The sequence below is a fragment of the Bubalus kerabau genome, chromosome 3, assembly GCF_029407905.1.
Source record: "Bubalus kerabau isolate K-KA32 ecotype Philippines breed swamp buffalo chromosome 3, PCC_UOA_SB_1v2, whole genome shotgun sequence".
NCBI lineage: Eukaryota > Metazoa > Chordata > Mammalia > Artiodactyla > Bovidae > Bubalus > Bubalus kerabau.
Window position 1 is genome coordinate 16,026,871 of NC_073626.1, and position 13,490 is coordinate 16,040,360.

General features: G+C 40.9%; 1 protein-coding gene across 21 annotated transcripts in view; it reads left to right on the forward strand.

Annotated features, from left to right (window-relative positions):
- The first annotated feature begins 950 nt into the window (after positions 1-950).
- Positions 951-13,490, forward strand: part of LOC129645509 (uncharacterized) — a 138,774-nt gene continuing 126,234 nt past the window's right edge. For 20 of the 21 annotated variants that reach the window (XR_008711395.1, XR_008711399.1, XR_008711408.1 and 17 more), the window contains exons 1-2: positions 951-1,092; positions 12,396-12,477. Coding sequence is in view for 1 of the 21 variants with exons in the window: in XM_055570772.1 (XP_055426747.1) it covers positions 1,949-2,057; positions 12,396-12,477 (191 nt within the window). In the remaining 20 variants the exon portion in view is untranslated. Of the gene's footprint in view, positions 1,093-1,847; positions 2,058-12,395; positions 12,478-13,490 lie in introns of all 21 variants that reach the window. The other variant, XM_055570772.1, reaches the window with a different exon arrangement.

Consider the following 13,490-nt stretch of genomic DNA (forward strand, 5'->3'; position numbering starts at 1 on the left):
TGATTCAAATATCTGGTAGAGTTATGTTACCCACTGACCCAAAGAAAATAAAAATTGTGTGTTCTCTACACATTCTATTTTTTTTTTTAATTTACTTCTTAACTTTAAAACTTACTTCTTAGTTTCTTAAAATTTACTTCTTAATTTACTTATTTTCTTAAAATTTACTTCTTAATTTACTTCTTATTTTCTTAAAATTTACTTCTTAATTTACTTCTTATTTTCTTAAAATTTACTTCTTAGGAGGAAAATTGCTTTACAATATTGTGTTGGTTTCTGCTATACAACAGCGCAAATCAGCCATAATTATACATATACATCTCCCTCTTGAGCCTCCTTCCCCTACCCCTACTCCATCCCTCTAAGTCATCACAGAGCACCAAGCTGGGCACATTATATGGCAACTTCTCACCAGCTATCTATTTTACACATAACTATTTGGTACACACAATTATTTGGTCTTTGAAGACATATCCCGAGACCCGCAGAATACCTAAGATGGTGCACTTATACCCCGAATACTGTGATATAATAACAAATATATTTTTGGCCTTGGTTCCTAGCTCTTGGCCGGATATCCTAAACCCCATGTAATTTCCTAAGAGATGAGCAACATCGGTCATTGTCCAAATGACCAGATAGAGCTCTGGAGTGGAGAAGGTGAAAAGACCATCTTTTGTTTTTGGAAAAAAGCCCCTTAAACCACTGCTGAGTTTATGTTAATGAGGTGATAATTTTGGAAAGCCCTGAAATATGGAGGTAGGTTGCCACGGGAACCAACCTTCTCTTTGGGAATTGGTACTTTTAGCCCCGCCCCCTGGCCGCCAGGAAGGGCAGTGAGCCTGAAGGTTGAGCGCAGCGCTTGTGGCCAATGATGCAATCAACCCTGCTTTACGTGTTTACGTAAGAAGACCGCCCTTGAAGAAGCCTGTGGGTGGTGTTTGGTGAGCGGCTCCCTTGAGTATGTGGTGGAGGGAGGTTGGCGTCCTGGACACAGAGGTGGAAGCTTCACACACTCTGCCCTGTCCCTCTCTCTGTTCCATTTGGCTGCCTGTGCCTGGGTTGTGTCCTTGATGATAAACCACCAGTCCGGTGAGTAAACTGTTTTCTTGAGTTGTGTGAGCCGTTCTAGTAAATTGTGAAGCCTGAAGGAGGTGTCGTGGGACCCCCCCCCCCCCGACTTACATTGGTGGGTCAGAAGCTCAGGCTGCAACCTGAACTTGAAATTGGTGTCTGCAATGGGGAGCGAGCAGTCTTGTAGGCCGGAGGCCTAAACCAGTGAGGCTTGTGTTAATTTGGGGCAGTTAGGGTCAGAATTGAATTAAAGTACAAGACATCCACTCGGTGCCTGTCGAGAATTGGAAAATTGCTTGGTGTGGGAAAGCCTGCATATTTGGCGTCAAAAGTGGTGTGCAGGTAAAGAGAAATTGGAGTTTTGCTTTTCGTTTTCATTTTATTAAATATTAATACACTCTTTAAAAGTTAACTTTCCATTTAGTTATTACAACATATTGACACTGCCCTGTGTATACATCCTTGAGTGTTTCACACCAACAGTTGGTATCTCCTTTTCAATCTGGGGTTTCATGGCCTCCTAGGCCCGGTTGCAAGCGCGCTCCAGCCTCTAGCTGTGGAGAGCTTCAGATTTAGCCTGCTTCCGCATTTGGAAGCGCTCATGGTAGCAGGCGGTGGAAGTAATGACTAGAGCTTTTTGCAGCAGGACAGCCTGGCTGAAATTAGAGCTCTAATGTCTTTGAGTGGATTTGGTAGAGAAACTAGCTTCTTTTGAAAAAACAAAACAAAACACATACTTCTAAAGCTGTGGTTTTCATCTTCTGGTTGTGTAGCGGACTCACCTAGCAGGCTTTTAAGAAACACCGGTCACCTGCCCTGAACTCAAGAGTTTCCGTTTTCAACTGAGCTGGGGGTAGAGAGCGGAGCGACGCGAATGGGGAGGTTCCCAGCGCCGTGTTGGTTTGAAGGCTTTCCAGGTGATGCTAATTGCAGTCCTGATGAAGAACCACTAGGTTTGGTTTGCGATTCAGATGAGAAAGAAGGTAAGAGATCCTGCAAGTGTACTTCCAAGGGGTCTTACCCTTCAACAGAGGAAATGGTTTTCAAACTGAGTCTTAAACTGTTAGTGGCCTGGTTTGGTTAAGTGTTTTTCTGCCAGTCTAACTTTTGTCTTTTCAGCTGGTGCTGCACTTTTGCACATTTTTGGCCAGTTTGTTCTAGGTGAGGGGATTTGACTGAACTTTGTCGACTCATTTGTACGTGTGCTGGAGGAGGGTGTTCCTATAGCATATAAATAATAACCCCTCTCACATCTGTGATTCTTTTTATGGTTCCAGGGAAGGAACTCAGAGGGACTGATTTTGCAGCGTGAAGTATTTCAGATTTTCTAAGGTATCAGCGCAGCCAGAGCCTTCCTTGCAGTCCCAGAGTTAACCTAAAGGAAAGATTGAGCTGTATTTGTATTTGAGTGTTGAAATAGTCCATGGAAAAAGGAAAGGGAAACAAGTTCCACCACCGATTTTTCTTGGCAGGCCTTATCCCCTCCCCTCACCCCCCCCACCAAATTTCTGGCAAGTGCGATTAGAAATTGACTTGCAGGATTTGCTCACACTAGCTTCCCAAGACATCTTTTGCTTGCTTGCTGCTGACTAGCAGTAGTTAATTTGCTATCTCTCACACGTGTTATCCAAAAATCACAGAACTCATTAGCAATAAACAGCATGAACTTGGTGGGTCACATTTGGAGGATTAGCCAGATGTAAATCTGAGTTGCACTTGGGAGGTTTCCTGTGCCTCATTTTAAAAATAAATAGAACTCTAGCCTTGAGTAGAAACAGATCTTTTTTTTTTTTTTTAAATGAACTATCTTACTGGAAAACAAATTTTATTTTTCCAATTAAAAAATACGGGAAGGAGATAAGCTTTTCTTGATACCAGTGCTTATTTGATTTCATGCCCTTTCCTTCTCCTTGCTGATGGCAGATGTGGCAGAAATAAAGACCCAGTTCCATTGTTGAAGATGGGAGAAAAATGTAATCAATTCAGGAATTTATTTATGCTTAATTGACAGCAGAGGTTTAAAACTTGATTGGTCGGTGGACTATTTAACATGCCTTTTAGGAAAATAAACATTTGTGTATTTCCCCAGCCATTTTGTGTACCCATCACTACCCTGCAGGATATGGAGGTATTGGCCATGAAGATGATTCTTAGACCTTTTAAATAATGTTTCTCACTAAGCAGTTGAAAGAGGTAGTTTTCATGTGGTTACAATGTATGATTTATGTGATTAGAAAATTTCTGTTTTCTGTTGATATGCAAACTCGAAGTTATGTTACCGGATATGCATATGCCACCTGTTTTTAATTCCAGCAGAACTTTTACCAGAATGAAATAAATACCTTACCTTTGAAGAATCAGAAAAATAATTCAAATTTATTGAAACTTTTTGTGTTTATCTTTCTAGATCATACTAAATCAGATGAGCACACAAGTGCCCAGGGGTTGGCTCTTCCAAGTAGAGATTATGTTTCGTGTAGACACATGAGTTATAGAGACCTGCTAGAGACTTCCCATGAGTTGATTTTCATCATCCTGGTTTCTAGTACTCCCCAGATTCAACAGTTATCACACTAACTTCTGTTTTCTGTTTATTGCAAAAATGTATCCTCCTGAGTAAGACTTCTGTGTTATCACAGCCAGTACAGGACTGTCAGATGTCTTGTCCTTCTTTCTGCCTATGAAATCACTTAAGCATTTTCTATTTATCCTTAGTCCCTAGGTCAAGTTAACGATGTATGTTTCTGTTTTCTAGGGAGAAAGATAATTTGCCCCATTAGCTTTAATTTAGTGTTTCGGAAGAAATAGATGGTCAGACCTGGAGCAGGCTCACTTCTCAGGACTCATTACCGAAGCACTCTTTTTTGAAACTTCTGTTAACTGAAGGTGTCATGAGGGATGTGGGAGAAATGAAAAATATTTGTTCTTCCTTACTTTTGAAGAACTTTCTCCCCTTAAAAGTGCTATAGTAGCAGGTAATAGAACAGTTCAATAAGGAAAGCTGCAAGGGAGGGCAAAGAGAAAGAAAAAAATGAAAACAAAATGAAGTATCAGAAACAAATAGTTCTCTCCATATTCATATCACATCCATACATCCTGAGAAATGGATACTGAAGTGGCAGAACCAGACTGCCTCTTCGTCCCTCTGATCTAATTAAATGTATTTTCACATAAAAAGGATAACAAAGTTAGATCTTAATGGGATTAACCTAAGTGAAATATATCAGGCCCTGCTTTGACGTTAAAGATTATGGATGGCTCAAGTTCCATTGTGAGATGGTAGGTTTGGATCCTGTAATTTTTGCTCTTGCTACTTTGCTGAAAATACCAAAGTTCCCAACAGAACTTCCAGGTTATATGCCTGAGACTTGGAATACGAGTTTGATTAGTTTTCCCTTTAATTTTTGGGGAGGTTAATTTTTACTCTTTCATAATGAAGCGAAAACAAAGGAAAAGGGAGCTTTTTTAGAAAGACGAGGCAGTGTTATTATCTCCTTACAGTCTGTCTTGCTCAGAACTACCTAGATGAACTGTTTTTTTTAGTCCAGGTTCACTGGTACCTACCTGCTTCTCCTTTTCCTTTGTATGTGTTGTAGTTGCTCAATAATAATGTTTTGGTGGTAAAAATCTGCATAAAATTTATCATTTAACGAAGCTGTGTGTACAGTTCACTGGTATTAAGTGCTCATATTGTTGTGCAACCATCACCAGCACCCATCTGCAGAACTTTTTCATCTTAAATTGAAACTCCTTACCCTTTAGACACTTTACTCCCCATGCTGACCTACCCCCGGGGCCCTGGCCATCACCAGTCTACTTTGTTGTAGACTATTTGACTATTTGACTAATAGTCTATTTGACTATTCTAAAGACCTCTGAATGGAATCATACAGTATTTTCCTTTCTGTGACTGGCTTCACTTAGCAGAGTGTTCTTACGGCTCACCTATGCTGTAACATGTATCAGAATGTCCTTCGTTTATAAGAATGGATAATATTCCATTGTATGTGTATACCACACTTTGTTTTCCCATTTATTAGTGGGGTAAGAGGGTTTCTGAAACCTTTTGGCTGTTGAGAATAATGCTAAGGACACAGGTGTATAAATGTCTGTTTGAATTCCTCAACATTTTTGAGGTACATTTTCTCTCCATGAGAAATGTCTTTCCAATTTAGTAATACTGATCTGACTTTGATATTAACCTAGTGACTTAAAATATTGTTTATAATAAAGCCTTTTATGTAGCATAACTGGAATTAGTACATCTGGTATGAGTTATGAAGTATGAAGTATAACGGACTGGTAAACACAGGGCAATGAAAACTCTTTTAGAACACATCTGACTAGGTCAGTCAGTCAGTCAGTTCAGTCGCCCAGTCGTGTCCGCCTCTTTGTGACCCCATGAATCGCAGCATGCCAGGCCTCCCTGTCTGTCACCAACTCCCGCAGTTCACCCAAACTCATGTGCATCGAGTTGGTGATGCCATCCAGCCATCTCATCCTCTGCCGTCCCCTTCTCTTCCTGCCCCCAATTCCTCCCAGCATCAGGGTCTTTTCCAGTGAGTCAGCTCTTTGCATGAGGTGGCCAAAGTATTGGAGTTTCAGCCTCAGCATCAGTCCTTCCAGTGAACGCCCAGGACTGATCTCCTTTAGGATGGACTGGTTGGATCTCCTTGCAGTCCAAGGGACTCTCAAGAGTCTTCTCACCACAGTTCAAAAGCATCAATTCTTTGGCGCTCAGCTTTCTTCACAGTCCAACTCTCACATCCATACATGACCACTGGAAATGTGGCCTATTTTCATGATAAAGACCCATTGCAAGAGACTTGAAAAAAAAAACAAAAACAGATTTATTTTAAAGATCGTGCGTTTTAGCATCTTCATGAAAAGAAGTGTTGCTGCATGACCTCTAGAAAAAAATCAAACTATAATAATAACTTGAAAAATATTTTATTAACCAAAATTGTCCAAGAAAAATTATCTTTTGATTAACCCAAAGCATCCAAGCTGAATACAGTCCAGGGTTTGGGATGTGTGTCTCCTTCACTAGAGGAGAGTCAGGCTTCTGTCTTGAAATGTAGAGTAATAGCTCATACTGCTGGCACAGGCCTCCTGAAGGTACATTTCCCACCCTCACAATCTTGGTGTTTTCAGTGTCTTTATTTTCTGGAACATACTTGAGATGGTAATTCTTTCAGATACCGTAAGTGTAGCTAGACAGAGACAAGCTCCTTCTTGTAGTTATTACTATTTACTGAGCATGAACCATATGTCAGCTATATTATTACTAGCTAACATGTATTCAGGCTTCCCTGCTGGCTCAGTGGTAAAGAATTTGTCTACAGAGCAGATGTGGGTTCGATCCCCAGGTTGGGAAGATCCTCTAGAGGAGGAGATGGCAACCCACTCCAGTATTCTTGCCTGGGAAACCCCATGGACAGAGGAGCCTGGTGGGCTTCAGTCCATGGTGTGGCAAAAGTCGGACACTACTTAGTGACCAAACAGCAACATTTATTCAGTACTTGGCATATATTGGGCATTATTTTAAACTATATATATATTGTAATTATTTGATCTTGGAAATATCTTACTGCATTTGACACCAGCATAACTTCATTTTACAAATGAGGAAAGTGAGGCACAAGTTATCTTGATTGAGAACATAGAAATTGGCAGAGTAGAACTGGAACTCAGGCGTCTGACTTCAGACCTTGTTCTTTAACTTCCGTGCTGTACTGACCTGAGTACACATGAGTGCATACTTATGAGGCCTGTGGGCCACATTCTCTGGAGGACAAATTCTTTTTGAGAAGAATAACAGTTTATAAAGCTACAAGTTGTGTGTGTCTGTCTAGAAACCCATGCCATATTAAATGATCATGGAGAAGTTTAGACGTTCAACATCAAAGAACCAAGGTTTCTATTGAATATGGTGACCTTTGTTTCACCTTTAAAGGTGAACATATTTTGTAAAAACTGATATTCAAAAAGATCATGCTTAGGAATATTGAGAAAGAATTTAATATAATTGTAAAAGGTCTTATTACTTCACTAGGAATTCATATTTTGCAAAGAGATTACCAGAAATAATGTATTAAGAATCAGCCTTACTCAGAAATTTGGTATTACAGAGTTTGTAAGGAACACCTACTTAGGTATAAGTAGACCACTTATAAATCTCTATATAAAAAGAGATTTCTAAAAAAAATAAAAATTAAAAGAGATTTCTCTTAACAGGAGGTATTGGGGGTTTAAAAGTATTTGTAGCCACTTTCATTTAAATATATCTATGTGCCATTATTTACATCAGTTAACAAGTGAATGAGCCTTTTAAATGAGAGGTTTTAATTCTTAATGCTCATGGTGAGTTTTAAAAAGTTCATTAAAGCTGAAGGAACATTCATTGGGCAACAGTTACCAGGCCTTTTGCTAGATGCCAAGGCTTTAAAAACAGTTTAGGAATAATTATTACTTTTAAGGTCTGCTTAACTGTGAGCTGCAGACCAGAAGACTTCTTTATTCTTTTGAGTAAAAAGGTTAGGGCGATACCGCTAGACAGGTATTTGGCTTTGAGGGTCAAATAGGAGTTTTCCAGGCAGACAAAATAGAGTGAAGGGGGTGAATGGTCTCAGGCCGAGGAAAAGTCAGGTACAGGGACACTGAGAGAAGCAGCAGCGTGACATGTTCAGCAGGCCTTAAATAGAGAATCAGTTACAGTGTAAGTCAGGTACAGGGACACTGAGAGAAGCAGCAGCGTGACATGTTCAGCAGGCCTTAAATAGAGAATCAGTTACAGTGTAAAGACCACAGGCTTAGGCACAAGTTTTAAAAACTAGTCCTGGTTTTACCAACTTTAAAAAGACAAACTCAGATACTTTGGTTTCTGCTTTGAGGATTAAAAATAATGCATGTAAATTGTTCAGTACAGAACAATTTAATGACATAGGGTTTTGCACCGATAGTATCAATTATTTTTTCATTTGTCTTTTGATTTATTGTTTTGGACAATAAATTTGCATGGTTCATAACCCCAGAAAGGAGAAAAAGCTCCCATCTTTGTGCCTTGTCAAGTTCCTCCTTTTCAACCCCCACAGGAAGCCACTGTTCTTCATTTCTTATGTATCCTTCCATTGTCCCTTCAAGTTGCAGGGAAATGTGAATACCGTTTCAGGACTTGCAGCTTTTACACAAAAGGTAGTGTATTACACATGTTGTGTAGTACTGTCCTCTTTGTTTTCACTTAGCCATACATCTTAATGGTCTTTCATATCAATTTATAGGGAGTTTCCTCGCCCTTTTTAAAAAGTGCTGCTATATTTTGATACAGCTTGACTCAAGAAATGGCACTAACAGTATAGAGTTCCCACGTGCTCTTTACCCAGCTTCCCCTATGATGTTCTTATATAACGGTGGTTCATCGTCAAAACCTGGAAACTGACGTTGGTACAATGCTGTTAACTCAGATAGTGACCTTATTTGATTTTATATGCATATTTTTATTCTTGCCTGCACAGCGTGTGGGATCTTAGTTCCCTGACCAGGGATGGAACCTGTGCCCCCCTATAGTGGAAGTGCAGAATTTAATTGCTGGACCAGCAGGGAAATCCCTGCATGCATATTTTTAGATTCATTTCTTTTTGTGTAGGGATATATATTTCGGTGAGATTTTATCATCCTTATATATTCAAGTAACCATGAGCACAGTCAGGGTACAGAACTAATTGTTCCCTCTTCATGAAGGAACTCCCTTCTGCTCCTTTTTAATAGTCACATCCTTTCCCCAGTCCTAACTCTGGCAGCTGCTGATGAATGCACGTTTTTCATGTGTGCTTACTTTAAGACAGCCCCACCATATATTATACCTTCCTCAAGGGTAAGAAACCTGCTTGCAACCTGTTTTCTTCCCTACAGGCCTGAACACTTAATGGGTACTTAATAGTGACTTGTTGAAGCAGAAGAATCAAAAGCAAAACAAAGTCAAGCCCAAAAGACAATTCAGAGTTGAAAAACACATGAGTCAGGATAATTTGCTTTCCAAAAGAACGAAAGTTCAGATGCTCTTCAGTAGCAAGTCGTCAATGTGAATTAAGTGATAATTTATTATTTCTTTCTTGGCAAGACTCAGTAAACCTTAAGTGCTCATGATCAGAAACAGTTTTTCTAAAACATCACTTTACACTTTTCAAAGCATTTTCATAGATTTTTCCCTGTAAGGCCCTCTGTCACAGTGACATGATGGAAAGCTGCTCTGGTTGACACTCGGAAACGGGGTGGCAGAGGGAAGGAAGTGAATGCTGCTTAGTTTTTTCTTCCCAACAGCTCTCCACCTTCAGAGAGAGTTGCTGTGCTTGTTTTAACAGAAGAGGTTTTCCCTTACAGAAGAGGTTCAGTAATGTCTCTGGTCAGTTTACAACTGAGGATTCCGAACTGCACACATCACTTCTCCATTGTGAAGCTTACCTTAGGGAATATGAATTCTTATTTGACTCCTAAAGTGAAAGTTGCTCAGTCATGTCCGACTTTGCGACCCCATGGACTATACAGTCCAAGGAATTCTCCAGGCCAGAATACTGGAGTGGGTAGCCTTTCCCTTCTCCAGGGAATCTTCCCAACTCAGGGATCAAACCCAGGTCTCCCACACTGCAGGTGGCTTCTCAACCAGCTGAGCCAGAAGGAAAGCCCAAGAATACTGGAGTGGGTAGCCTGTTCCTTCTCCAGGGGATCTTCCTGACCCGGGAATCGAACTGGGTTCTCCTGCATTGCAAGCGGTTTCTTTACCAACTGAACTATTTGACTCCTAACCCTTTTTAAAAAAAAGGTGGTGGCAGTTAAGTACACTGCGTGCTCCATCGCTCAGTCATGTGCAACTCTTTGTGACCCATGAACTGTAGCCCGCCGGACTCCTCTGTCCATGGGATTTTTCAGACAAGAATACTGGAGTGGGTTGCCATTTCCTCCTCCAGAGACTCGGCCCAACTCAGGGATAGAAGCTGTGTCTCTTGAATCACCTTCATTGACAGGTGGATTCTTGACTACCGAGCCACCGGGAAGCCCATTGAAGTACGCTACTCATTTGTAAAAGACACATACCATAGTAGTTTATAGACATGGTAATGGGCTTTGGAGTCAGCTAGACTTCTGTCCAAATCCCAGGTCAGTCATCCTCTATCTTTGCTGACCATGGCTACACTTCTACTTATTAAAGTTTCAGGTAATCAGCTATAAGATGGTAGTTCCTCCATCAGTTGGAACAATTTTAGAATAATTGGAATAAAGCCTACAGAGCACTTGGCATCATGTCTGATAGCTATTATTCCTCTGATAAACAGCACCTATTATATGTGAATCTTCAGTTTACGGACTTTCTGCTGCCAGTTTTAAGGAAATATTAAGATTGTGTTATGTGCAAAATGTACTATTGGTGGAGCTAACATAGCTACACCATGGCTCGATTTTTAAACTTGGAAATTTAGAATGCATTTTTCCTGTAAAGTTTAAAAATTTATCACTCAAGTTGTTGTGTTTTCACATCTAAAGTTGCCATTCCACACCACCAAGTTCATAACTTTGGTCTGTGAATGAGTAGATTTTTCAGAAATGAAGAATTTGTCTCTATAGCATGGGACAACTGAGAAAGTATTATTTGTAGCTTAGCTCTTACTAAGCTTCTGATAATCTTATCACTATATATTGATGGACATTCATGACCTGAGAGATGGTCCATTGGAGAAGCAGGTAGCTGGTGTGTGTGGGTGGGGGGTACTCATTGTATACAGCTCTTGTAATAATAAAAGATAATTAAGTGCAATCAACAGGCTTTGCAGTCACATCCTTCGAATTGTTCAGAGAATGTGCTTAAGCTCTGCTTAGAGCGATGTTTGTTTACTTAGGGTGAGACTGACAGTTGAGGTATCAGTGAGAAGCATTTATATCGCAGTGACAGACTGCAGAGAGCTCTTTCCTGTGTTACAGATTGCTAGGAAATTGCATAGGACCTCCTGAGAAATTCTATCCCAAGCCTTCCCTCAAGAGGAGGCTGCGACATCCATTAGAAAGGCGGTAGGGGTGGGGTGGACACCTGGGGGCTCCCAGGGAGTGAGTTGCCCTCCCATCCAGTATGGTGTGTGAAGCCCCCTGTACACAGGGGCGCTCTGCACAGCATAGCGATTGCTCTGCTCAGCTCAGCATGGAAAATGTGTCAGTGTTCCCTTGAGAGCCTCTTGGACTTCTCAGACAACTTGATCATAAAGGCAGCTTGCTTGGCAGTGCTCATCAGAAGTCTAAATGATGGAGTTTAGTGCTGAGACAGAACAGTGGCTCTCAACACTAGATGCTGATAAGATGGGAATTTTCTTTAACCTTCCAGATGATTCTGCCATACAGCTGGGGTTAAGAGCCACTGAGATAAAGAGAAAACCCTCTGACAAAATGACAAAAAAGCCAGAAAGCCCTCCCACCTACAATGGGTAGCTTGGGTCCCCTTATTTCCCAATCAGGCCACTGGTCTTTTCAGTTGGCTGAAATTTCTCTTCCCATTCTGGGTATGGGTCCATGGGCAGAGATGCTGCTGACTGCTGCTGCATCCGTCCGCCTGCATTTCCTGCTCTGTGGACACAACTGCTCTGCTTGTCTCACAATGTTTTCCTGTTTACCTTTGAAATCATTTTTTAAAGCCTCTGCCCTCAGGCTTTAAGCAGAAGTGTATGTTGCTTTCTAAAGGATATTACATTTAAATCTTAATAATTTGTCTCTTTCATATAAGAGAAATAACTGTGCAGTGTGGACAAAAGCCCTCTGAGAAAACCATGTGTTTCACATTTACTGCAAATAAGTCATTCTCTCTCTTGCGTTCTCAAAAGTCATAATTTGGAAATCATTCTTTTCCTGTGGAAATCAGAAATCTGTTCCCCACCCCTGCCCCGTCTTTTTGATAGCTGTAATAAAAGTTCCCATAGGCAAGAGCTTTTGATTTGATAGAATGTAGTGGTTGTCTTTCTGGAGAAGCAATGGGAGGTGCCTGGGTGCATTTTTCCCCCTCAGTTGCATGTGTCTTGTTTCCCTTGAACATCGTGTCCAAGTGTGATGTCACCACGTGTCTTCAGTACATCCCACGTCCTTTTACAAATGCAAACTACAGAAGAAACTGATTGAGTGTCCGTAGTATATTTCAGGTACATCCTAAGTGGCCTGCTTCAGAGGCACACACTTCCAAGGTATTTGCTGCCGTTTATTGTCCGGCTTCCAGTTCTTAAATGTCTTTCTGATCACATGGTGCTGTGTTTTGCCTAGGGTGACCTATCTGTCCTCTTTTAAATGCCTAGGAATTGGCAACAGTCTCATTTCACTGGTGAGTTTGCTGAAGTGTTATCACAAGACAACCAGAATGATGGATGAGCTCTTCAGGTAGGGAAATGCTGCCAGCCCAGTTTGTACTTCGTCTACCTCGAGTTCTGCTTAATTTTCTATTTCAGTGACGAGTAATCCCTTTTCCTGCTAGTAGCCATAATCACACTATAAGAGACTTAAAAATTCTCATTTCCCAGTAGTAGTTCTCTCTACAGTAAGCATTTTTATTTCATGTAAGATTGCTCTTTTTTTTTTTTTTTTTTTTTGTGACACTGGGAGAGATAGACCAATATTTATTTATTTTTTATTTGGGTTTTTTAAAAAGACTTATTTTTTAATTGGAGTAAGATTGCTTTACAATGTTGTGTTAATTTCTGCTGTACAAGGTGAATTGGCTATGTTTGTGTTTATGTCAGCTATGTATGTGCTCAGTTGCTTAGTCGTGTCCGATCAGCTATATGTATGCATATATCCGCTCCCTCTAGAGCCTCTCTCCTACCCATAGCCCCACTCCCACCCCTCTGGGTCATCGCTGAGCTCCCCGTGCTGTACAGCAGCCTCCCAGTAACTCGGTTTTACACATGGTAGTGTATATACGTCAGTGCTACTCTACCAGTTCCTGGACTGATATTTAGATTTCCTAATTTAATTGGAAGAACACAGGAAACATTCTGGTCAAGCTGAGGAGTTACAGACTGATGGGGAGCAGTCCTAGACTCCATCTGAAAGGCCAGCAATAGGCCTGGAATGTGGCAAGAGACTCCATGAACCTTGACAGTTTTTAACAAGGAACACTAAATTTTGCTTGAGAATCTAATGCCTTTGGTAAGTATGGGATCTAGTGAGGCATACTCATCTCTGCCTCTCCCCATGTATTCCTTTGATCATGTTTGTGCCGTTCTTGAAAGAACCACATGTCTCTCCCTGACAGGACAGGCCCAGAGATGGAGATAAGTAGGCACTTCAACAGCCTCCTGTTTTCAAGTTTGTTCTTGCAGGAAGGCCAACAGGGCGGAGGATAGCTCTCTATCTGGGAAGTGCAAGCATGCAGCTACATTTTGTTTTGCAAG